At 43.7% G+C, this 26,682-nt stretch overlaps 2 protein-coding genes across 2 annotated transcripts in view; one reads left to right on the top strand and one right to left on the bottom strand.

Annotated features, from left to right (window-relative positions):
- The window catches only part of KDM7A (lysine demethylase 7A), a 36,827-nt gene extending 22,031 nt beyond the window's left edge, over nt 1-14,796 (top strand). Inside the window, exons 3-20 of the mRNA XM_053465285.1 lie at nt 1,912-2,029; nt 2,361-2,521; nt 3,153-3,294; nt 3,473-3,659; nt 4,492-4,654; nt 5,091-5,178; nt 5,681-5,787; nt 6,157-6,248; nt 6,556-6,645; nt 6,911-7,117; nt 8,063-8,187; nt 8,499-8,659; nt 9,448-9,548; nt 10,107-10,249; nt 11,348-11,544; nt 11,849-11,928; nt 12,263-12,548; nt 13,289-14,796. Coding sequence (XP_053321260.1) covers nt 1,912-2,029; nt 2,361-2,521; nt 3,153-3,294; nt 3,473-3,659; nt 4,492-4,654; nt 5,091-5,178; nt 5,681-5,787; nt 6,157-6,248; nt 6,556-6,645; nt 6,911-7,117; nt 8,063-8,187; nt 8,499-8,659; nt 9,448-9,548; nt 10,107-10,249; nt 11,348-11,544; nt 11,849-11,928; nt 12,263-12,548; nt 13,289-13,383 — 2,543 coding nt within the window. The 3' untranslated portion in view covers nt 13,384-14,796. The remainder of the gene's footprint in view (nt 1-1,911; nt 2,030-2,360; nt 2,522-3,152; nt 3,295-3,472; nt 3,660-4,491; nt 4,655-5,090; nt 5,179-5,680; nt 5,788-6,156; nt 6,249-6,555; nt 6,646-6,910; nt 7,118-8,062; nt 8,188-8,498; nt 8,660-9,447; nt 9,549-10,106; nt 10,250-11,347; nt 11,545-11,848; nt 11,929-12,262; nt 12,549-13,288) is intronic.
- Nucleotides 14,797-17,917: 3,121 nt separating this feature from the next.
- LOC128492656 (cystine/glutamate transporter-like) lies at nt 17,918-26,442 on the bottom strand. The gene is made up of 12 exons (XM_053465293.1): nt 26,129-26,442; nt 24,688-24,814; nt 24,316-24,431; nt 23,576-23,701; nt 23,316-23,415; nt 23,032-23,076; nt 22,178-22,301; nt 21,946-22,049; nt 20,232-20,328; nt 19,685-19,834; nt 18,964-19,141; nt 17,918-18,285 (listed from the first exon to the last, which is right to left on the bottom strand). Exons 1-12 carry the CDS (start codon nt 26,349-26,351, stop codon nt 18,221-18,223), a joined length of 1,455 nt encoding a protein of 484 aa, XP_053321268.1. The 5' UTR covers nt 26,352-26,442; the 3' UTR covers nt 17,918-18,220.
- Between the last annotated feature and the right edge of the window lie 240 nt (nt 26,443-26,682).

The following is a 26,682-nucleotide window of genomic DNA, read 5'->3' as shown; positions in this document are numbered from 1 at the left end:
TTTGAAGATTAAATTCATCTCCGTTAGCTAGATCCCGTACACCTAGAGGGGCCCCGGTGTCTCTCGTTATCAAATTGGAAAGAGAATATTATCGCCCAGAAAAATAACTTGAGTTATCGGCTTTGTGGAGCCGGTTTTTGTCACCAAGCCTCGATGTGCTGCTCTCTGGCGGAGGGGGCGTGGCTTCCGGAGACAAAATGGCTCCGTACGTGCCTGGCTTTTTTTCAGTTGATAGAACTACAGCTTTTATCTGCTACCAGGTAGAACTGTGTGGCGGAGACGTTAGAGGGACATTGAGAAGGAGCGTGAGTGTCTGTCAGACGGGTCTGTACGTTCTCCAGGCGTCTCCGCGGACCGAGGTGTTTGACCGTAACGGATAAAATCACTGAATTTTGTGCCAAAAAAATGCCACCTGCTTCTACAAAGCTTGACTGTGCTGTGCTTTGTGGGCTTCGCTGCACGCGCATTGCTTTTTCTTTAACGCTTTTCTTTCTGTATATTTTATTTTCTAATTATTTTCTTTGTTGCACTGTTGTTGTCGTCGTCATCTAGCGGAAGTGTATTTTTTATTTTATTATTTTCATCTGTCTTGTATCTATTTATGAAGAGGACATTTAGCTTCTACCTTAGTTTTGCCTTTTTTTCTCTCTAGAATGTAGTTTATTTTTATGTTGTACAGCGCTGTGGAATATGATGGTGCTATATAAATAATAGCCATCAAAACGGGGGAGGGGTAGATCTTTAAATATGGATGGCGGAAGCTAATTGGGCTCATGTTTTAATCACTAGATACCTGTACGGCGATCCAGTCTAATAATGTCCCGTCTGCCTTTGAGCATGCGCTGCCCGCGGTGGTTGTATCTGTTACTTGGGGAGCCCTCTGTATAATGGGGCTCAGGGCTATTAGTGGCTTAATGCACCCTTTATAAATTGGGAGGAATTAGAACATTATAGATATATAATTTGTTTTCCTAATCCAATGCTTGATCCGTGCTTTGCATGCGCGAACGCTCCCGTGCTGTCCTGCATGGCGTTGTAGAAGCAGGAATAATACTCCCCGCGAGGCTCTGCTGGCTCCCGGCAGCTTCTCAAACCATGATTGGTTTCCAGCGTTGGTAGCCGTGACATGTATGCCACGGAGTTCAGGCAATGAAGAGGTTAAATGCCACCAAAAAAGATGTCAAATCATTTTCCCAATTTGAAGACCTGCGTTCCAAGACGGCTTTTGGGGAGAAAAAAATAAAACCCGCGCATGTTCTGGAGGCTAACAATCGAGATTGGCGTCGCTCTCCAATTTCTTTTGAGCGTCCGACCGCCGGCCAGACTGTGGTTTATCCGCCAACCTCCTAAATCTGAAAACATGAGGATCTGCTGAATCTGAGATCGCCGAGCGGCCCAAACTATGAACTCGTTACCCGCCGGCCCCCTTTGGCGTGCCAAGTTACCCCATAGGGTAGATACAAAGACCCAAGAACGCGGTTCTTGGAGGCGTCCAATGTTTTATTCCCCGTGTTATAAACACCCAAGTACCCGCTTCCAGGCCTCTCAAATTACCGCTCCGCCTAATCCCTTTTTCACCATTTCCATTATTCTTCATCAAGAAAGCAATATGGCGGGAGAGAGCCGCGGTGGTGTCGGTGTGGATGGTGCCTCACCGCCCGGGGAAGATGGCACCAGCTTTATTACACCCCAGAGTTTTTGTGGCACGGCGAAGACGAAATGTTTTTTAAAATGTGATGTCACGAGAGATCGGCGAAGATGTTGTCTCCGGCACGCTTGCGGATTTCGTATATATATATTTTTTTTTATGTATTTTTTTTCAGAACGGCGACTGTAAAGATTTCTTGGCTCCCCGTAATAATTGTTTCTTTATCGCGACCCGCACTAAAATGTCTGCTTCTGATCTTTCAGTAAAGAAGAGAAGGAATTGGCATCGACATGATTATACCGAACCGGATGACGGCACCAAACCTATCCAAGCCGGGACGACAACCTTTATACAGCAGCTGCAAGCGCGGACCTTTCCCAGGTGAGAGAACGGCTACCGAGACGCCAGGTGGGGGGCTATTACCGCGTACAGCCCGGGGGGGAATTATTGCCCCGTACAGCCCGCGGGGGGGGGGGGGAGTGGTGGGTTTATTACGGCGTACAGCCGGCGGGAGGGGGGGGTGTTTGGTTTATTACCGCGTACAGCCCGCCGGGGGGGGGGTGGCTTTATTACCGCGTACAGCCCGCACGGGGTGGGGGGGTTTTGGCGGGTTATTACCGCGTACAGCCTGCGGGAGGGGTGGCGGTTTTATTACCGCGTACAGCGGACTCCCCGGGTTGGTTCGTAATGCTTGTTTCCGTACGGCTTCCAGCGCCGACGAGGTGATCCTGAAGATGAACGGCAGTCAGCTGACGCAGAGGTACCTGGAAAAGCACGGATTTAACTTTCCCATCATGGTGCCGAGGCTGGAAGATCTGGGTCTCAGGCTGCCGCCGCCTACCTTTTCCGTGATGGACGTGGAGCGCTATGTCGGTAATTCCCTCTTGGTTTTATAAAGTCTGGATTATCGGCATTGCCGCCCGAACAGTAATTTCGGTCTCCGTAAAGACGCGCCGCGGCTAGGAAGCCAGACTTTTCGATTAGCCGTCTTTCACATGTAAATTTCAGCCATTTATTAGGTTTAGATTAGAATTCTGTCACCGCCTCTGCCGGGACATTCTGAAAGCAATCATTCGGCGCGCCGACACTTCTGGCTCGGCCAAAGGCACCAGATGGCTCAAAGCCCTTGGGTGAAGCTGGGTGCATGTTAATGCGCTCGGTCCGCGCTCTCCGTGCCATCTAAAAGGTGATCCGGTAGCCGTTCCTGACAGCTCGCGCCGTGCCCCGGGGGGACGCTCTCGAGTTGCTGATATCTGATTAAAGCCGGTCAGCCTTTTCTGGGTTGAAATATTAAAAAATCTCCTCGTTTGCAGATTCATAGAGGGGGGGGGATGCAGAAAAAGCACCCAGAAAACATTCATAGATCTAATGTTTTTATTAAAGGGACGCTCCAGCCATCAAACTTGTCAGCCCTTTAAATTTTCATGGGGGGGATAGACACGCATATAAATATTTCCTTATGTATGGCTGGAATAATTTCCTCCCTACTTCAACTTCTGTCAAGGTGGGGACAAGATAATCGACGTTATCGATGTGGCAAGACAGGCAGACAGCAAAATGAAGCTCCGGAACTTTGTCAAGTATTTCATGAACCCCGACCGCCCCAAAGTATTAAATGTCATCAGCCTGGAGTTCTCAGATACCAAGTAAGTGATACGCATACTTAAAAATACTTTTCAAACATTTCAAAGTGAGAGGGTGGTAGATAAGGGGAACAGCCTCTCAGCAGAAGTGGTAGAGGCTAATACAGCGAGGGGGTTTAAGCACGCAGGGGATAGGCATGTGACTAGATGGATAGATTAGGTTTTTTTTCTGTGACTGTAGGATGGCGGAGCTGGTTAAAGTACCGGACATCGGCAAGAAGCTTTCTTGGGTGGAGAACTACTGGCCGGATGACTCTGTCTTCACAAAGCCCTTCGTTCAAAAGTATTGCCTGATGGGTGTCAAGGACAGCTACACGGACTTCCATATAGACTTTGGGGGGACCTCTGTCTGGTATCATGTCCTCTGGGTAAGCGCCTCCGTTCTTAACATATTTTCACACCATATTTACACGTGATTGGAAGCACCTTAAGTACTGCGCTATTGTTGGCGCTATATAAATAAAAGAGAATAAAATTACCGTATAATAGGGCTAGGCTTGTTTTCAGAAAAAAATCTTATTTTACATGAAGGTCATCTTTTATTCAGACCTCCGATCAGCAACACAGCTAACTAAGCCTAGGGGCTTGTAGTTCCTGCTCCCTTCGTCGTCGACCACTTCCGTGTCGTGTCTCCTTTCTCACAGCTCGTCTTCTTCTCTTGCCTCTTCTGTCTTCATTCTCCATCCGTGCTACAAGAGGCCGGAATATTGCAAGTGGCTTCGAGAAGAAAGAGAAGCAGTTTTGCACGAGTGTGTGGGAATGAATGAATGAATGAAAGTGTGTGTGTGAGGGACGCCCTCTCCTCTGCCTTTTTGCGGAAGTGCTCCAAGAGGCCGAAATATTGCAAGCGGATTCGAGGAGAAAGAGAAGCTTTTCTGCACCTGTATGTGTGAGGGAATGAGTGTGTGAATGAAAGAGAGCGAGCAACAAAAGCAAATAGGGTCATCTTATATTCAGAGCTTTTCTTTATTTCTTTCATTAAGATCCAAAGTTTGGGTCACACGCGTAGCCGGCAGATGATTTTTAAAAACAACCTCCTCCAAATTATAAATATTTTATTTACAGAACTATGTGTTGATGTTAATTTGCATACGGGGGCAGCTTGGAGGGAGCACAGAGGAAATACAAACACAAAAAAACATTTGGATCAAAATCGATATAATTATTTTAATTTTATTTTTGTCTCCGCTGTCCTTTTAGGGGGAAAAGATTTTCTACTTGATCAAACCCACTGATGAAAACTTAGCACTGTATGAATCATGGAGCTCTTCCGTTACCCAAAGCGAGGAATTTTTTGGGGACAAGGTGGACAAATGTTACAAATGCGTTGTCAAGCAGGGACACACACTTTTCGTCCCAACAGGTGATTGCATTCGGTCAGGGCAAATGGGTTATATACCTCTCTTCTGATAATCCCCACCCTGGGGTATAACCCCTGCCAGATCACGGGAAGCCCAGTTTTAATGCCCTGCTTGGAGGCAGGTTGGCTCCTGTGAGCCCTGTGTTTAGTTTAGGGGTCAAAGGGCACCGCGGCTACACATGATCTGGTCTGGAATTCTCTATTTTCTGTAGAGTTCTGACATTGGGCTTCACGTTTGTGAACTACAGCTCCCATAATGCTCGACGGTCTAAAGCACGACATGTTGCCTGTCCATGGTGGACAAATAAAGTTCTTAGGATGCCGTTTGTGTTGAGTGTGGAGATGGAGGGGATTAAAAAGGAGGGCAGGGCTGGGAAGTTGTATAAAATGTACATTAAATAGAAATGTTTTTACACGAGATGTCTGTTGTGTTACGTAGGCTGGATACACGCTGTCCTCACCTCTCAGGATTGCATGGCCTTTGGAGGGAACTTTCTGCACAACCTTAACATTGGCATGCAGCTCAGGTGAGTCCCCAAACTCTCCAATTCACTAAAGGAGCTGAAAGGGAAAAAAATCTATCCAATGGAAAAAATCTTTCTATTAAGTCTAAACCCCGGCGCTGTATACAGTAATAACCCCCAGCGCTGTATACAGTAATATAACCCCCCAGCGCTGTATACAGTAATATAACCCCCCAGCGCTGTATACAGTAATATAACCCCCCAGCGCTGTATACAGTAATATAACCCCCCAGCGCTGTATACAGTAATATAACCCCCCAGCGCTGTATACAGTAATATAACCCCCCAGCGCTGTATACAGTAATATAACCCCCCAGCGCTGTATACAGTAATATATAACCCCCAGTGCTGTATACAGTAATATAACCCCCAGCACTGTATACAGTAATATAACCCCCCAGCGCTGTATACAGTAATATATAACCCCCAGTGCTGTATACAGTAATACCCCCCCCTGCCCCGGTACTGTATACAGTAATATAACCCCCTTTCCCTCGCCCTGCAGGTGTTACGAGATGGAAAAAAGGCTGAAGACACCGGATCTCTTCAAGTTTCCTTTTTTCGAGGCTATTTGTTGGTTTGTGGCCAAAAATCTACTTGAAACTTTGAAAGGTAAATTTGATACGTACGGCGCGTTTAATACAATCCTGGCCGACATCTGCAAGACGTTCTCGCTTCTCGCCCAAGCTGTGTGTGTGTGTGTGTGTGGGGGGGGGTTACCGTTCAGGAGAAATCTGTTCCTTCCAAATTCTAGCAATAAACCCCCCGATGGAATTTTACACTTAAATTCAATAGATTGTTTGTTTGTTTTTTATGGTAACAATTTAGCGAAATGCAGCGAAAGAACGTGCCTTTAATGACCCCGGCAGGGAATGTCTGCGCACGCGTGTTACCAGAGGGGGGCGCTATACAGTCCCTCTCACTGCATATAGAGAGAGAGGAACCCTATAGAAGACTAACACGTGCGTTTCTCCTGCTTAGAATTGCGAGAAGACGGATATCATCCTCCAAATTATTTAAAGCATGGCGTGAAGGCGCTTATCACTGCGCTAAAGAGTTGGATGAAGAAAGAAGTAAGTTACGGCTTCAATTTTTTTCCTCCCCTTGCCGTTGGCGTCCGTTGACATCTAAATATTTGCAAGAAGCTGCAGCGGTGGCGGCGTTGCCTTCTAAGAACCACTTTATAACAACCTGAGGTTTTACTTGCACTTCCGCAAGCAGCCACCGGGGGTTGTGACCTTATCTGTTCCTAGGGCAGTGTTTGCACCGTAACCAGATCCTTTATGAGCTTCTTGTGAATTAGATTTTGTGAATGGAGCCGGTCGGTGTGAAGTTTGATACCCACTCGACATATACAAACCTTTCTCTCTCTCTCCCCAGTCTGTATCAGAACACGCTTTCGAAATCCCGGAGAACATCAGGCCCGGGCATCTCATTAAAGAGCTTTCTAAAGTGATCCGTACGGTAGAGGTGAGGAGAACCCCCCGATCTGTCGTACTAGATCTTCAAGTCTAATTACTCGCCTAGAAAAGAAAAGACATATTTGTGCCCCTTTTGTCCCGACACCCCCGAGAAACGGGGCCACAGTCCTGGCCGTGTGGCGTATCGCAGGCCATTTATTTTTATCCTCTTTATTCTTTTTTTGGGGAGTCCGAGTAACGCCTACCTTTAGTATAATGGCAGGGGGCGTTGCAGTCTCTAAATCCCTAATTATATGACCGCGTTCTCTCTGCAGGAGGAAGGGAGCAAGCCGGTCAAGTCTCAGGGAACTCACGATCTGTGCCCACTCTCCCGGTCCTCGCACGAGAAGTCCGCGCATCATTCCGGGCGGAAAGCTCGGAGACTCCGGGATCAGTCCAGTAAAACCCCGACTAACCTCGATATCCTGGAGCATCACACCAGGGAGGTGCTGAAAAGGTTGGAAATGTCTCCGTGGGAAGAGGTTGGTGTTTTCATTTTTCTATTTTTTTATTTTATTTTAGGTTTTTGCTTTGTTTTTTTTTTTTTATTTTATTTTTTTAAAACCTAGTTTTTTGGTTTTATGTTGTTTTCGGGGTTTTTTATCTTAGTTTTTGGCTTTTTTTATTTTATTTTGGCTTTGTGTTCATTGGCTTTTTCATCATAGTTTTTGGCTTTGTTATTTATTTATTTTTGTTATCTTAGTTCTTGGCTTTATGTTTTTCTGGCTTTTTTTAAATCGTAGTTTTTGGTTTTGTTCGTTTTTGGCTTTTTTTCATTTTAGTAATTGGCTTTGTGTTTTGTTTTTATTTATTTTTTAGTTATCTTAGTTATTGGCTTTGTTTTTTTTTGGCTTTGTTTTATTATCTTGGCTTTTGTCTTTTTTTTTTTTCATCATGGTTTTTGGCTTTGTTTATTTTTTTAATTTTCTTTTTATTTTTTGGCTTTATTTTTTTTTATTTTATTTTTTTTAATTTATTTTTGTTATCTTAGTTTTTTTGGCTTTGTGCTTTTTTGGGGCTATGATTTTGTACTTGTTTGGAGCTTCTAATCCGCCTTGCGTTTTCTCCTCTCCAGTCGCCCTAAACAGTGGAGCGATTTGATGATGGATGCCATCGGCCCATCTCGCTTCTAAACGTATGGCTTGAAATGGCTGATTTGTGGTTTTTCGTCTGTCTCTCTTGCATATTAATGAGATTCGTTCTACCTGCAGATAAAGCAGCCAATGAAGAGACATTGGGTGATGACGTTTCACATACAAAGGCCACGACGCCTTGAGTGCGAACTTTAAAAATAAAAAAAAATAAAAATCATCATCCCGCTCGATAGTTATTATCGCCGATGTGAGCCGTTTTTCCAGCGATATAAAAAAACGGAGTTCCGGGGGGGTGCCGCTCAGCCGTTAATACCGGTTTTCTTTATCTCTTAGGATCTGGGGAGCTCTAAGCTGAACGCAAGGTTTAATAAACCATTGCAGCCTTCAACGGCGGAGCCGGACAAGAAAATGAGAGACAACGATATGCGCCTCGTGCTCTCCAATGGAAGGATAATCAGGTACAGGGGGTCCGTATATAACTGATACCCCCCCACACATGTAGTTAGGGCAAGACAAGTGCTTTATATGATCATAAATAATATATTTATTATATATAATATATGATAAACTGGGCATCTTACAAATCCCTCTATCATTATTTAATTTTCGATTCGTCTCCATGTTTTGATATGGGTTTGTTCGTTGTTCGTGTTTGGCTTGTTTTTTTTGGTTAGTTTTGCACATAAATTCCCCCCCAAAACGATTCCCTTAAAAGCACCCGTTTAGATCGAATGCTGACGCTACTTTATTTCCACCGCGCTGCAAACAGGGACGAAAGACGACCGTTCACTGACCGGAGCCTTTACACCGCGGACAGCGAAGACGAAGACGACCGAGCGAGGTCGAGAAAGACGATGGATATCAAGGTGGAGGCGCCGTGCTGCAGCTCTGACAACGATGATCAGACCGAAATGCAGAAACCACTTAACAGTACGTTCTGATCGGCTTCGTTTCCTCTAATATGTAGAAAAGGTCCTCAATTGGAACATGGGAGTGATGGGAGTGATAAAGGGCCATTGGAACACGGGAGTGGTGGGAGTGATAAAGGGCCATTGGAACCCAGGAGTGATGGGAGTGATAAAGGGCCATTGGAACCCAGGAGTGATGGGAGTGATAAAGGGCCGTTGGAACACAGGAGTGATGGGAGTGATAAAGGGCCGTTGGAACACAGGAGTGATGGGAGTGATAAAGGGCCGTTGGAACACAGGAGTGATGGGAGTGATAAAGGGCCGTTGGAACACAGGAGTGATGGGAGTGATAAAGGGCCGTTGGAACACAGGAGTGATGGGAGTGATAAAGGGCCATTGGGACATAGGAGTGATGGGAGTGATAAAGGGCCATTGGAACACAGGAGTGATGGGAGTGATAAAGGGCCTCTGTACGCCTATGAAGAGATTCCATTAAAAATCAGCTGTTTTCAGCTACAATAGTCATTTACAAGATTAACCCCGTCTGCACTCGATTTCTGATCCATTTCATGTTTTAATGGACAGAATTTGACCCCAGACGTTGAACGGTAGTGTAAGTGGTCACGTCGGATCCAGTTAAGCAAAATCTACTAAAAGCAGCACCTAATACAATCACAAACTGAACAAATCGAATACGCCTTATTTTTTATCTTTCTTGGTACATTACAGACTTTGCCTACCACTGCAAGTTCTAAAATAGAATAATCTCGCTGTTTACGATTCCTTTATTTACTTTTGTCTTTTTTTTAGTGTTTTTCGAAAGTGTCAAATCGGAACTCAGGAATGGAGGATCCTCAGAATATTCCGATAGCTCTGATTCCGAAGGATCCAAAGCCAGTTGCACTAACGAGGTACGAATACAGACCTTAATCGCAACGTTCGCAGTTTAAATGAATTTTTCTTTTTTCTTTATTTTGTTTAATTATTATTTATATTTTTAGAGGCTTCCGTTTACTAAATCAAAGCTTATTGATCGAATGTGTGATGTATTTTTGAGCGGTGCGTTAATGTCACGGCCGCAGGATGCCGAACGTCGTGCCGGGGAAGATTTTCATTAATTGCCCATCTGGAAGATGAATTACCGCTAATCAATAAAAGCTTATTAATAATTTAAAGGTCATTCGATTCCGCGATCTCAATTTCCTCTGATATTTGCGATTCCCGGTATTGGACGGCTTTATTCCGGGAAGCTGCTGTTTATAGACGCTTGGATTTAATGTATTTATATTGAAAGCCCCGCGGTGTTTCCTCCGACTCCGATAATGGCTCTTACTTCACTCATTGAGTAGCTGAGATTATTGATTATGGAAGAAAATCCAAGATCTTCAGCCACTCTTGAAGCCTTTTAGGTAGATTCTGTGACTTGTACAGCATGAAAACTTTCTCTTTCTTTCCTTTGCCTCCCGCAGAAAAGCTCCTCGGAGGAGTCTGACAGCTCAGGTGACGAGGAGCAGCAGGAAAGCTTTCCGAATAGTGAGGAAGATTACCCAGCGAGGGAAATTTCCTATGATCTGAACATACGCAGATCTGCTGCCCCAATGCCAAGTAAAAGGTAAGACCGCCCCCCCCCCCCGCCAGCCCATTCTCTTACTGCTGACGGGTAAACCGATTCTTGAGTACTTCTTTTTGACCAACTTATTTATTATTATGATTTATTATTTTATATCCCTTTTAGTGTTTTACATGTTTCAGTTGTTCGAAATATATCTACTAGATACCCTGACTTGCTATCATACTGCCTGTGGTAAATAGTATGACTAGGTCTTAATCACCAAACCGGAGAATCTGACTTTATATGACTGTATATAGCGCTGGGGAGGTTATATGACTGTATATAGCGCTGGGGAGGTTATATGACTGTATATAGCGCTGGGGAGGTTATATGACTGTATACAGTGCTGAGGAGGTTATATGACTTTATATAGCGCTGGGGAGGTTATATGACTGTATTTAGCGCTGGGGGGTTATATGACTGTATACAGCGCTGGGGGGTTATATGACTGTATTTAGCGCTGGGGGGGTTATATTACTGTATACAGCGCTGGGAGGTTATGACTGTGTACAGCGCTGGGGGGGTTATATGACTGTATACAGCGCTGGGAGGTTATATGACTGTATACAGCGCTGGGAGGTTATGACTGTATACAGCACTGGGGGTTATATTACTGTATACAGCGCTGGGGGGTTATATGACTGTATACAGCGCTGGGGGGTTATATTACTGTATACAGCGTTGGGGGGTTATATTACTGTATACAGTGCTGGGGGGTTATATTACTGTATACAGTGCTGGGGGGTTATATTACTGTATACAGTGCTGGGGGGTTATATTACTGTATACAGCACTGGGGGGTTATATTACTGTATACAGCGCTGGGGGTTATATTACTGTATACAGCGCTGGGGGTTATATTACTGTGTACAGCTCTGGGGGTTATATTACTGTATACAGTGCTGGGGGCTATATTACTGTATACAGCGCTGGGAGGTTATATGACTGTATGTAGTACGGGGGGGTTATATTACTGTATACAGCGCTGGGGAGGTTATATGACTGTATATAGCGGGGGGGTGTTATATTACTGTATACAGCAGACTTTCAATGAGTTTAGAGAAACAAAGGTAATACTCCTTCATGTTTTTCTTCTAGTGACTGTTCTACCTCGACCAGCATGGAGGAAGAAGCGATTCAGGGTATGCTTTCTATGGCTGGATTGCACTATAAACACTTCCCGGCAGAGGCCAGGAGCAAAACGGGCAGAAGTTACCCGCATCTGCACATCAAAATCTCCCAGGGAAGCGTCCACCATAACTCTGATTCCAGCAGCCAGCGGGCCGACGATAACCGTAAGAATTTACTCGATGCATAGCCCTGACGTTATTAGGGATCCCAGGGAAAATCTAGCATCGGTGACCGAGTGAATGAGCGGGGCATTTAGAAGAAGGGCTGTTTCTATACACATTATCGGGGCTTTTAGGGCCGTAGAACCCTGCGATCCCCTCATACCCAGCAAACATTCCGACCTCCTAGAAAAGAGGGGCATCGGGAGGAGAAAGAGGGGCTTGGTATCCCCCAGATCATTCGTCAGTCTGCAAACACCCCTGGACCAGCACGGATTTAGTTTAAAAGGGTCTGTTTTTCGTCTTTTAGGTCACCATAGTAATGAGGCTACAGAAATGAGCACTCCCGGTTGGATACGGCAGCTCGATGCATCCTGTAGGCTTAGTCCGGTGAGTGAATTTATGCCTTTTATTATATTATTATGTTCCTTGGACACCTTGGAGATCAGAACCCCCTTGCCCCCCCCCCGATGGAATCTGAGGTCCTGAAATGTTAGCCAACTGCATATTTTTCTTCTAAAAGTATCAGCTTTAACTAAAGACTTTAAATCTAATTGTCCTCTTTTTAATGCATAAAAAAATAGAGACCCTCCTTCATTATCCCACAAATACAATATATATAATAAATAACAATATTTCAATGGGAAGTCGAACAATACCGGCGATTTCTGTGTTCACCCCGTATCTGATCGTCCAAACATCTCCCCGTCTCCTCTACCCACAGGATCCGTGTAAACTTCCCAATGCTGAGCAAGAAGAGCTTTCCCCCGACGGCTGCATGAAGCCCATGAAGATCCAGCGCTTCTCCGAGAGCGAGAGCTGGGATTCCGCCAGCTACCTGCCCGAAAAGTACGACCAGGAGTCCAGCCTCAGCCCCGGCGATTGCCACCTGAGTGACGGCAGCCTCAGCCCCGAAAGGATATACGGCGAGACCTCGCTCATAGTACCTCTCCACCCCACCAAGAGACCTGCCTCGAATCCTCCACCTATCAGTAACCAGGCAACTAAAGGTATGGCCCTTTAAAGACCCGGCCTTTCTCTGCGCCGGCCCTTTAAGGATTTAATGGGGACTAAAAAAAAGTTTGAAATTTAGGATCACAGTCTCTGAAAGGAGAAGGAAGATGCCTGGGGCGGTGCACAAATTTAGGAGACTGTCATCTTTTGTTTTCTTGTGTTTTTTTTTAATTATATATATATATATATATATATATATATATATATATATATATATATATATATATATATATATATATATATATATATATATATACACAAACACACATATACACATATACACATATATATATATATATATATATATATATATATATATATATATATATATATACACAAACACACATATACACATATATATATATATATATATATATATATATATATATATATATATATATATATATATATATATGTGTGTTTGTGTGTATGTGTGTGTGTGTATGTGTATATATATATATATATATATATATATATTAAAAAAAATATATCCAAAGAAATAAAAAAGTTAAAGATTGAAAATGTAATTAAAATATTAATGGATATAGATATATAGATATATAATGGATATAGATATATATATATTTTATATCCTTTAATATTTAAATTGCATTTTCATTTGTGGTTATATAGATTTATTTTATTGTATATTAAATCTTGTGAGTCATAGATAAAAATAAATAAATAATGAAAATTAAAGCAAAAATAAAATGACATTGAATTTTTGTGCCCGCAGGTAAACGGCCAAAGAAAGGCATGGCCACGGCCAAACAGCGCCTAGGAAAAATCTTGAAGCTCAACAGACACGGTCATGCGCGCTTCTTCGTCTGACACCAAGCGCCCTCACGGTCTTTCCTACACATAACAGTATTGAGGCGAGAGGAGCCCGGAGCTTCCTCGGTCCTCCTGCTAATGGGTCGTTCCACGACAAACACTGCCCGACGAACAAAGATTATCGAGCTTTCACTGTGCCACGTCCGCTCAGCAATAACCGGAGGTGAATGGTGGATCCGGAACTCAAGGACTGGTGGGGGACTCGGACGGTGGAATGAAAGCCCCTTTTACTTCTTGGAATAGATTTTATCGCTTATTTTTTTTTTTTTTTTTTCTCTCTTTTGGCAAGTCTGCCCACATGGAGGGCAATGGGGGGTGGCATATGGGGTTTGGGATGCGGGGTGGGCATGGATGCTGGGTGATCTCCAATAATTTATTTCAGACAGATTTCTAAATGATTTTGCTTCCAGAAAATAATTTTTTATTTTTTTTTTCTTAATAATTTATTTCAATTTTTTTTCTGGAGCGTCTTATTAATTTTTAGATTTATTTTTGTTTTGTTTTTAAAGCAATGTGAAGGTTGTTTATTATTTTCTTTCTGTGTTTTGATACTCGTGTGGTGCAGGGGCCACAGGAACAGGAATTGTACTGGTTTTTGTTAACTTGATATTCAGGTTGTAGTCTTAAACAGGTATTTAATGCATTTTTTTAATTATTCTTAAATTAAGACATTTAATATGAAATCTTTTTTTTTTTATTCTTTTTATAAGCTGTCGGCTCATTTGCAGCCAAGCTATAGGTAACACTGTATTTTATTTGTACATGGGAGTAGGTCTTTTTTTTTTTTTTTTTTTTTTTTTTTTTCCTGGAAGAAATAAGGGCTATTTTTTTGTTATTTGCCAGGTTTAAAATTTTGATTTTTGAACCAGTTACTTGGCATAAAAAAAGAAAAAAAAAATGCTTAAAAATAGTCCTCGCTCCTCTCGGTCGCGCATGCACCGATGGAGTACACAGATGGTGCTAGACACGGAAGTAGGTGGCATTCGGTCATTATCGCCGTGTGGTCGAGTACCGGGAGACTCTGCTACATCACTTGACCTCCAACACCTGCGGAGAAGAAGAAATTGGTAAAAGTCGGACGCAAGACCGTATATTTTTAACTCTTAAAGGCGTATGTTTACTGATGTCATTTCTCTGGATTTTTTATTAATTATTGGGGGAAAAAAAGCTTTAATTCAAATGACAGACATCGCGTCTAACGAGCAGCCTTTCAATACAAACCGCAAGGATCTCAGGGTAATGAATTTGGAAGATGGCCAAAAAATAATTAAAAAAACGTTTTTAATCGGGATTTTAATTGCTTACGGTGGTGGTCCGGCCATCTGATGCTTTTCACCTCCGCTTGACATGATGATGTCAGCCATTGGCTCGCTGAAGGAGGCGGGACTGCAGTGATGGGAGCCTACTGTTTTTTCTGTTTTTTTTTATAAAGTTTTTTTTTTTGTTGTTTTTGTGTGTTTTTTTTTGTGTGTTATACACCTTCAGTCACAACTTTGTACCAGTCTCTGCAATTGCTAAACACATGCCAGTCGTGATTTTTCTTGTATATAATGCCGATTCTAGATTTTGTATTTTCTGTAATATAAAAATTAAATATTTAAAATGTTCCTTCCCCTTTATTTTACGCCTCTCCTTGTTTTTGTTGTTTTTTTTTTTTTTTTTTTTATTGTTTTAACAAAACTATGTAAATTGCTCTCCAACTTTTTGGATAGTTAAGAGATGATCAGATCAGGTTTTCATTGTTTTTCCAAATATTTTTGTGATTTTTGTCCTTTTTCGGTTCGGTTATGGAAAGAAGATCGTTGAAAATATGAAAGCTTCCCCCGGCGCGTGGCTCGGCACCAGGTTTTCAGGAAAAGCTGGTAATTTTGATAAATACCTTGATTTTGTATGAATCTACCTGCCGGATTTTGGCCAAGTCAATAAGTCGAGTCTTTGTTTAAGAGAATTGGGGACAGAACGGGTTTTATAAATGAATGTTTTAATCCCATCGCTGCCTAGCAACAAGATTTATTAAGTGGAATTAATCTAAATTAATCTGATCCTTCTGAACCAAAGAAAAAAAGCTTAAGGCATAAAAAAACAACTTTATGAGAAATACATGAGAATTAACCCAATTTCGCTAAATTCACTTCTCAAAATGATACATTCAGAAACGGGTCGGATTTTCCGGATTACGTGGATACGTTTTGGGGACGAAGCCAAGGTTTCTTTTATTTTCCAGGCACCTGATATCAGGACGATGTTTCATTTATAAAACGTTATTACAACCTGTATTATATACTCAACAGAGCAGTTATTAGAAACAGAACCTTCTGGTAGATCGGCCCCCATTCGGCCCCCGTCTAGTCGCCCGTTTCTCCTGCTGTAAAGACTCAAACCTTAATCAGTCGTTGGTCTCGCCTTAGATTCAGGAGCCGTATGTCTATCCCATGCATGTTTAATCCCCTCACTGTATTACCCTCTACCACCTCTGCTGGGAGGCTGTACTTTATTAAACCCCTTTATGTATTTAAACGTCTCTCCCCCAAGCCGGAAATGTTGAGATCCCTCAGTTTTTAATTATTTTTATCCCAAACAACGTTCCCCATTTCCTCCTAAAGATGTGATTCAGATTGATGATGGATTAACTGTCGAGGTGCTGGCGGCCGGCCGGTGGTTGTACCCTCCCTTTAAACGTCTTTGAAGCCACCTATTGGCTGAACCGTCCAATAAAAAAAAAAAAAAAATTGATAAAAATATTTGGGTTTTTAAGGCTCCACAAGGAGGTTCCATAAAAATATTGATTTTAATTTCTAACATTTGAATTGACAATCCCTTTTCTTTCCTGATCGGGGACCGTAAATTTTGTCCTAATTTTTGTATAAATCCAACCAAAATCCGTCAAAAACAATGTTTAATTCTAGCCAAATTAGTTGTTTTTGCAAACTTTTTATACCTCTGTGACAGATTTTCTTATAAAAAGAAAAAAAAACTAAAGAATTTTCTTTTAAACGACAAAAACTTTCGATTCTCTATGCAGCGATTTTTCGATTTTTATATACGAACCGCAAGGACTCCTCCGAGCCGCTATTCCGCGCGTTATTACGGGACAAAAAACTTTTTTTTTTTAATCAAATCTTGACCTGGTTATAAACAATTTATTGATTTCAATGGCGCCGTCCTGTTCCATAGCGCTGTACAATGGCATTAAGAAACATTTTTCTGGAGATTTTCAAGCCTCAGAGTCTCTGCCTGGATTTTGTATCTATCAAAGTGTGTGTGGGGGGGTCTTACGGTGATATAAAATTCTGCTTTTTGGGGATTTCTCCCCTAAAACAAAATGTCTGCACAATAAATGATGCGCTAATTCTATGCATTTCTTGACTGAATGATTGATTGGTTTTATAAATTATAAAAAAGCCGCTTTTTCAGATGCTGTTAAAAGGTCCGGATTTTGTACGTTAAAATCTTTGCTGCCTTGTCCTCCGGATGTGTAAATAACACACAGGTTTTTTTTTGGGGTGTTAATAGGTACGTTAAAGATCTTTTAACCCAATTATAGGGGGAAATTATCCCCTATTTCTGTCAAATTATTTTTATTTACTTTTGGTATTTTTTGTGGTTAAAGGGCACAATACATTTTCTGGTGTTTTTTTTTAATTTTTATTATTATTATTATATTGTGTCGGATATCATGCCTCGGATGTACTTTACAACATTTAATGAAAATTTGCATTGGTTTTATTTGTGTTTGAAAGTTTCTTTTAAAGGTTTTTTTTTTTTTGTGGCCTCATCTTGGAAATGTAAATGTTTGTTCTGTGTAAAAGGGGTTGGTTAAAGGGTGAAAAAAGAGCATTTTCTGACCCATTCATGATCGTTCGTGTGTTTTTTATTTTTTAATGTGGCATTGCTGGTACTCATCCCAGTAAAGCATAAATGTAATATAATATAAAATCATTACTTATATATATATAATCTTCATAGCTCATTAAGAAATACTGATGCAGAGCAAGAGGTCCCTGATCTTGTGAGCTGACACTCTATTATGAGATTGAGGCGGAATAAAATAGAGGGTGAGGTAAGGAGGGAAGAGTCTAACAGAACGAGGCAGGTTCCCTCGGGGTAAAATCCTGGGGTCGCGGTATTTGGAGATAAGGGCAGAGATATGGGGGTGCAGAGGAGTTTAGGGGTCTGCAGATGAGGGTCAGGAGTTGAAATATCCCGGAAGGTACAAGGAGCCGCTGGAGTTCCACCAAAAAAGCTAAGTTTAGCCTGGTTGAGATGTTCAGAATGGACTGGAGCTGTGAAAGGTGGGAGGTTGTTTAGTAGGGGGCTGCAATAATCCAGGTGGGAAATCACCAGGGAATGGATTAGTAATCTGTGTGTCTTCTGTGGGGGTTTTGAGGGATTCTTTTGCAGGTGGCAGTGGCAGCATTCGGCGCCCCCCCCCCATTGTTTGATAATCGTCATTAATTCGTATTTATTTTTTTAGGGTCCCGCCGACCCATCCGTTTCTACGATGCATCAGTCTGCTGAAAAAGAGAGGCCGTCGCTTCGATTCTAAATTCTTTTATTTTTAGGGATGGATATTTCTCTTTTGATATTAATATAGAGAAGCTTGTTTTGCCCTGTTAGGTATCAAATTTTTTGTTAAACATTTCTAAAAAAAGCTTGTCTAATGCCCATAACTGAGTTACGTTCAAGTATATTCTGCCCAGATCCTTGGAAAATCCTTATCCGATTCATATAAGCTGTGAAGGACGATGCAAGATGGCGGACGTGGCCGGTAACAGTGTCCATGGGGCTCGGATGTGTATCTCGTACGTTGCGCAGCCCCTAAATCTCCAGCTTTTTAGTAGGTTTGCACTTCTTGGGGGATCACCTCCATCAACACTTGTAGCTTCGTGGTCAGGAAATCTAGAAAAAAAAAATAATGGAAGAAATATTCTCAACGTTCCATACAAGTTACCAAGAAGGATTCTACTGATGAAGTCATTCGGATAGAAGGAGAGAGGTTCTGGGGTTGGCCATCATGGGTCTATTCACAAGTCATCTGGACCTGATAATGTTTCAAACCAGAACCAACTACCACCTTGGCTGGGGCGGCCATCTTGAAATAGCAGCTTGGCTATTCAGAAGAGGTCGAGTTGGTCCTCATCTTAAGAGTCAAAAACCAGTTTCAACCGAATGACTCGAAGAACTGAGTTTGCCCAGAACCGGTCAGACTCTCATATGGACGAGACTAACGAACTCAACCAACCAGAGCTCTGCAACCCTCTCTTGGGGGAAAATAGACCTCCCTGTTCCATGAGGATTTACTGTCTAGTTCTAGATCTTCTGTCCTACAGACGAAGGAGCTTCATGTACAAGTTTTATTGACTTCATTGGCTTCCCTTGATCCACACAGCGGTGCGGTACGGTGGTGGTGGTGTTGGTTCGAGACACCGTCATATTCCGGAGCGCTCTAGTGACGCTCTATTCTCTGCTCAGCCAGTCTGTCTCTGACACCAAGTTAACTCCAGCCTGGAGACCTTTAAGTCCCCCCCCGTGTTTAATTGAGGCCGTACCAAGCGGACCCCAACGCAGGACACTTACTGAAATTGTCTCTCCACCGCTGGGGTAGTCTCGACTTATGGAGGGTAAGGTAGTAGACGGGAAGCCCACTCAACGTGATGGCGCAGCCGATACCCGTATTCAGGGGGTCCGAGTACAGGGACATGCCCGCAATGAACAGGCAGAGCGTGGTAAACACCAGCGGTATAATAATCGGTACCTGAAAGATCAAAACGCAGGAAAAATGAAGTAAAAACTTACGCAAAACATTAATTACATTTAATAACATTAAAAAAAAACATTCTCCGTGGCAACGACCTATCAGTGCCTGCTTTTTTTGTCACATGACATCTAAGTTAAAAAAAGCTAACTTTTCTGTCTATTAAAGAATTATTTCTGGGGAGGAGGAGATGGAACAGAACCTTTTACTGTTAAACATTATTTATGGCTGTTAATCCGTTGTACGTTTTCATGCTGTTGCCATAGCGACAGCCTGGTTGTTCTGCGGCGTTATTTGTAGACGTTTTGAGACCTTTATCGTATTTTTCTGGGCAAACCGACAATATTTTCACATCTTTTTTATTTTTTGGCGGTTTTGGTGAGTCTACCATGACGTTGGGACAAGACGATGAGCTGCTTGCCGAGTGCTCTGGGAGTTGGCCGTCTGCTTGCGCTTCGTCTTCAGTACGTTCTTTACTTCAGCCGCTAATAACCTGACGGTGTCCCTCAGTGTAAATCATAATCCCCCCCCGGGTTATTTTACCTTGAAAGGTCGGGGCAGATGCGGGTATCGCCGCTGGTGTATGATGAGCCCGAGGGTAACAAGTCCCATGAAGATCCAACGGGAGAAACTGTAGAAGTTTAAGAGTCCATAAAGGTCACCCATGGCGATCATCAGAAAGACGAGAGGCATCTGCGGGAAGAGTTCGTTACAGAATGAAGCTTGGATTTACTAACCCACGGGAGCGGCCCCCGAGTAGAACCGCCCCACGGGTGCCGTATTCTTCAAGTCTTTCCACCATGAGCAGCAGGACTTGTCCCAGGAACCACCCCACGGGTGCCGCATTCTTCACCGTCCAACACCTCCAGCCCAAAAACGGCCGGCCTGCCGCTAGGTTAACGTCGGAACGGACCGGGTAAAACACAAAATACAAATAGGGAGGGAATCTGTATTTTTTTTCTATTTAGAATTACAGAATATGATAGAGAAGCCCCCCCCCCATCCTACGTGTTTCACCTGATTTTCACCCAGATAATCCTTCGCTAAAATCAATTCAAATAAAACAATTAGAACATAAATTCAGATTTACCATTAATATCAGGGCGGGGAGCGGGGTCTGTCTCCGAATATGGATCATTGAGAACAAAAACGGCCACTGACCTTCCCGGGCGGCCACAAAGAGCATCCTGGAGCAGAGAGACGGCAGAATATTATAATATATATAATACAGTAATATAACCCCAGCACTGTATACAGTAATATAACCCCCCACGCTGTATACAGTAATATAACCCCCAGCGCTGTATACAGTAATATAACCCCAGCGCTGTATACAGTAATATAACCCCCAGCGCTGTATACAGTAATATAACCCCCAGCGCTGTATACAGTAATATACCCCCAGCGCTGTATACAGTAATATACCCCCAGCGCTGTATACAGTAATGTAACCCTCAGCGTTGTATACAGTAATATAACCCCCAGCGCTGTATACAGTAATATAACCCCCAGCACTGTATACAGTAATATAACCCCCAGCTCTGTATACAGTAATATAACCCCCCCAGCGCTGGATACAGTAATATAACCCCCCAGCGCTGTATACAGTAATATAACCCCCAGCGCTGTATACAGTAATATAACCCCCAGCACTGTATACAGTAATATAACCCCCAGCTCTGTATACAGTAATATAACCCCCCCAGCGCTGTATACAGTAATATAACCCCCCCAGCGCTGTATACAGTAATATAACCCCCAGCGCTGTATACAGTAATATACCCCCAGCTCTGTATACAGTAATATAACCCCCAGCTCTGTATACAGTAATATAACCCCCCAGCGCTGTATACAGTAATATAACCCCCAGCGCTGTATACAGTAATATACCCCCAGCGCTGTATACAGTAATGTAACCCTCAGCACTGTATACAGTAATATAACCCCCAGCGCTGTATACAGTAATATAACCCCCAGCGCTGTATACAGTAATATAACCCCCCAGCGCTGTATACAGTAATATAACCCCCAGCGCTGTATACAGTAATATAACCCCCAGCTCTGTATACAGTAATATAACCCCCAGCTCTGTATACAGTAATATAACCCCCAGCTCTGTATACAGTAATATAACCCCCAGCGCTGTATACAGTAATATAACCTCCAGCGCTGTATACAGTAATATAACCCCCAGCACTATATACAGTAATATAACCCCCAGCGCTGTATACAGTAATATAACCCCCAGCCCTGTATACAGTAATATAACCCCCCAGCGCTGTATACAGTAATATAACCCCCCAGCGCTGTATACAGTAATATAACCCCCCAGCGCTGTATACAGTAATATAACCCCCCAGCGCTATATACAGTAATATAACCCCCCAGCGCTATATACAGTAATATAACCCCCCAGCGCTGTATACAGTAATATAACCCCCCAGCGCTGTATACAGTAATATAACCCCCCAGCGCTGTATACAGTAATATAACCCCCAGCGCTGTATACAGTAATATAACCCCCAGCGCTGTATACAGTAATATAACCCCCAGCGCTGTATACAGTAATATAACCCCCAGCGCTGTATACAGTAATATAATCCCCAGCACTGTATACAGTAATATAACCCCCAGCACTGTATACAGTAATATAACCCCCAGCGCTGTATACAGTAATAACCCCCCTACAACTGGGGCAAAAAAAGAAAACATCAGAATATTCTTGGAAGTTATTTGAATCAGATGTGAGGGATAAGAAAATGGTGGACGATCTCTTTTCAGTGTTTTAGTTAAAATTCTGCTACCTTGAAGAGGCGAAAATCCCTCCGTTTAAGGCTCCAAAGCAGGACAGGGCCACGAGGACGGGGATCACGGAGGAGAATTGTCTGAGTGTTTGATCAGCAAAGCTCTGAAATGAAATAACTCATAAATAAATCAGACCGGTTGCCGGGACGCGCCGCGTTAATAAATGGGGGGTTTTAGGGCAAAATGGATCAGCAGCTTGAGTTTGTTTCCGGATCCGTTCTCCGCGCTTACCACGGCCACGGCCTCCGAGGCCAGAACCTCGTCCGCCGTCAGGACCGCGAAGTAGGAAACGTTGGCGAGGAGGTAGCAGACGGTGACCACGGTCAGGGAGACGATCACGGTTATCGGGATGTTTCTAGGAAAACACAAATTACGTTTATCGGCGTCCCAAGTTCTTGACCTTAAACCTCCAGAAAATAAATCCCGCCCGAGGCATGTTTTATGGCTGTTCGGAGCCAACGTTCCCTGTTCTAGACCAGCGTTCTTTCCTAACCAAACGCAAACAGACCGCGAGCAAATATTTGCTTGCGCTTTGATCTATTTGGAAGGGAATCAGGGATTTGTCGAGGGATCGCGTCCTCTGCAGCACAGAAGTAGTCAGAGAAACCGGTGGTTCCGGATGTTGGTGGTTCTGGAGACAAAGGACTTGGTTCTCACTCCTGCTGGACCATGAGGGATCCCAAGGACCCCAGGGCAGCTACGGGGGGTGGGAAAGAAATAGGCGAAGGAGCCCCCAACATTGTTCTCGATGCTCTTTTGTTACATTAAAGGAACCGGGATATCGAGCGGATTCCGGCTATCGATGACCATCTGGTTATCAGTTCTTCTCGAATGTCCAGCTTGGAACACGTGCTGCCCCCCGGGTGTAGAACCATCCATCACCATGGTTCATCCGTGTCATGGGTACCTGGTTTCCTTTTACTCCTGGGCTACATTCTAGACTCAGAAAAGTCTACGTTCTAGATTCAGAGATTTCTACATTCCGGAATTAGAAAGTTCCACATTCTAGTTTCAAAATTTTTTACATTCTAGAATTAAGCAAGTTGCATCCTGAAAATTCTAGAGCAACTCTAGATGTGACCTACCTTTCCGGATTTATCATTTCCTCTGTTACAAAATTGATATAAAACCTACAAATAAAAAAAAATGATTGTTTTACGATACTGAATGTTTATATTTACTTAAAAGAATAGAAATAACTCTTTCAGTGCCAGGGTTCTAGGTTGGCATTCGATACCATTTTACACGCCAATATTGGGTAACGCTGGACAATCCCGTTCTAAGACGAGCCCAACAAGTGATTAAGGTTGGAGTCTTTACAGCAGAAGAAACGGGGAGACTAGACGGGGGCCGAATGGGGCCGACCTACCAGCCTCCGAAGGCAAACATTCCAGAATAGAACGCCAGAGGGAGTTTATCCAGAGCCAAGGACGACGTATCGAACGCGTTCTGGAAATTCTCCGTCCGTCCTGCAGGGAGAAACGGCCTTCGTTTTCTGATATTCACTCACAGGCCGCTGCGATGCGCTACGGCATCTGCTGGCGCTATACAACTACTTTTTTATCTAGATTATGGGAATCCTCCCTGGTTCCGGGCAGGCGTGTGAATTCTCTGCGCCGGCGCTCTTACCGTTGGCCAGCGCGATCATCCCGGGGACGATAACGAGTCCGATGGCCACCAGCTTCAGGACCATAAAGGTGGTTTGAAGATTCGCCGACCAGCTGACGCTCCAGCAGTTCAGGGCGATGATAAAAACTGCGGTTAGAAGTTTTATGACGTTGTCGTTATTACCGGACGGACATTTTCAGTCCTCGGCCCGTTTAGGGTTTCAAAGCCTGTGCCTGATGGTTGTGGGGCTATTAACCCCAGAATTGCCCGTTGACGACCCTGGAAGAGACCTCGCTTGCCCACTTGAGTCCCCCACCGGTGGATGAAAAGAACCCAAAACTGATTCCATTTTGTCCCCATAATCCTCTAGCTGGGGTGGGGGGGGCAGGTTTAGTTTCTATAGGATAAATGGAGTGGCATGGGGGGCATATATGGTATAGTGGGGCAATAATTTGGGGACTTGCTCCTATAGAATGTGGCTTTCTCTGTTACATCCTGACATCGATATTCAGTAAGAACGAGTCATTAACCTCAACTGCTTGGATATCTCCATTTCCACATACGATGAATGGACCCCTCCATATACTAACGCCTATTGCCCCATCCAAGGGGGGCTACTGATAGGGCAACGTCACACGATAAGACACAGTCCAAACCCTGGCATTAACTGCAAGGGTGGTAGACGGGGGACCCTATGAAACGCAGTCCTCCTCTTCACCCTCCGACCCAAATGCCCCTCGAGAGAATAAAAAGTTACTCACTGATCCCAATGGCGCTCAGCAGCTTAACAGCCGGATCAGGCGCATGGCACGGGGCGAAGACCGGCTCGATCAGGTACCGTCCGAAGGCCAGAGAGCCCACGGCGATGTTAGCCGGCCTGGAAACACAAACAGGGATGGTGGTCACCCGCGTCAGGTGCCATGCAAGCCGTTGGTGAAGCGCAGTGGGGTACAGCAAGCTTTTCCCATATTACCCCACAGGGGCACCCCTTGTATTGCTATGAGTGGGGGGTGAGGGGCTGCTTCTAACATTGAGGGACACATTATGGAACTGGGGTACCTGGGCCTCATATACCAATATGATTAATACTATAATTATTATAATAAAATCGTTACGGAATTCGAAATATTTACCGGATCATGACAAATTCAGCCCAGAGTCGCAAGAAGGCTGGCAACGGACCCAGAGTCTCCAGCAGGTAGATGTAATGCCCCCCGGACTTCTTGATAGCGGTGCCAATGTCAGCGTAGGACAGCGCCCCTAAAATATTAGGCAGTAAATAGGCAGGAACGGGATCGGCTTCATATTATGGTTACCGCATCACAATCATCCGGGTAACACGGAATATTTACTATTGTTTTTTTTCTATTATACTCGGCTTTTCTTTCTTCATGGTATTGTTTCCACAGAGCTTTTACACAGAGGTCAAAGAGACAGCAAGCAGACCACATAAGGTTGCGAAAAAGATTCTAGATTAGACATAGCCTAAAAAACAATGTTTTGTTTTTTTTTATTATTTTTAAATACCATTAAGGTCCTGGAGACGGTGCTGTTTTTGGAAATTTTAAATCTTTTTTTTTTCTCTTCAAAGAGAAATATTCCACTAATCTTTACAATGATAAAAAAAACAGATGTTTGCAAAATTAAAAATAACTTTTAAAGAAAACATTCTTTTTTGTTATTTTTGGGTTATGCCAGACAGCGAGGCATCAGAGCTCTGCTGGGTTATCTATAAGGTCGTCGTCCAACGCCAGCATCAGGGCAAAGGACAACGAGGCAAGCCTGCCTGGCCTGCGCAGGGTTAATGCGTTTGGCAATTCTAGGGCGAATCATGCCGAGGGCAGCTGCTTGTCCTGCGAGCAAAGGTTATACAAGGTTCTGATGTCATTTCATTTAAGAATTCTGAAACAAAACAAAAATGTATTTTCTAAACCGGTGACATAAATCTCAAAAAAAATTTAAAAAAAATACTAAAACGAATTTTTTAAAACATCAAATCATTAGAAATCTCCACTAAGCACCAACCTCTGTCTTAGGTAGGAAATAAGATATAAAAAGGAAAGTCCTTAAATTAATTAATTATTACAGTTCAAAAAAATAGCTTTTGCTCTTGCTATGTGATGTCACAAGGAGTAGTTGATGATGTCATTGCTCTTGCTACGTGATATCATCAACTGCTCCTAGTGACATCACTGATCTCCCATGCACGCTAAGGTCAAAGTTGATCATGAAAACACGGCTCCCCATCAACTCAAGCTCTCTTGGTGGAGAACCTTCTGTGGATGAGCGGGACCAAGAGCTAACGCCCCGTCTTGTTGCGTATTTCGGACCCTCGTTGTTGCCCATACTGTCCTCTTCCTCGTCTTACTTTATGGAGAATGTATGACTCAACGGGGCAACCCAACATCTGGCAACGGGGTCACCGGCCACATTATGCAAAGTGAAAGCGGGCGAGATGAAAAGGTTCTCCCTCAACTCAGTGTTTAGTGAATAAAACCCAAGGGCAGCTCTGGGAAGCCTTAATATAAAAAGAAACAGGTAGGACTTTGTAGGGAGAGCCCCCCCCCTACTCACCGAACATGGAGAGGACTCCGCAAGCCACCCAGACGACCAGCGAAAGACCCACGTTGCCCGAGTTTTTCAGGACCCCTTTTGGGGAGATGAAGATTCCGCTCCCGATAATGGAGCCGATCACCAGCGAGACGGCTCGGAGTAAAGTGATCTTCTTCCTCAGGTACACCGCTCCGTCTTTTCCCGTGGCGTCTTCTTTTTCCGCCCCGGCTTTGCAGGTGCCCATTGCAGTTGATGTAGAAGGAGCGTCGGCTGCTCCTCGTTGCCCCGTTTCTGCCGTCTTCCCCCTCTCTGCCGGTCAGGAGCTTTTTTGGGATGTAACTGCGCAGAAAAAAAAAACAGAAAAAAACACAATTCCAGGACATTTCTCGGGCTGGATTTCCCAGCCCCCCCCCTGCTGTTTGTAGGGATCAAGGGTTCAGATCTCCTGCTCTGCGTTGGAATGGGAACACGCGTGTGTACATCCACGTGTGCACCTATAGGGAGGAAGCACCTATAGACGCGCCGTGTCCCGTCCGGAGCCACCTGGCAGCTCAACACGGGGGGAGCTTTAAAGG

Source organism: Spea bombifrons, chromosome 4, assembly GCF_027358695.1.
Source record: "Spea bombifrons isolate aSpeBom1 chromosome 4, aSpeBom1.2.pri, whole genome shotgun sequence".
NCBI classification, from domain to species: Eukaryota; Metazoa; Chordata; class Amphibia; order Anura; family Pelobatidae; genus Spea; species Spea bombifrons.
This window is presented reverse-complemented; position numbering and strand designations above follow the sequence as displayed.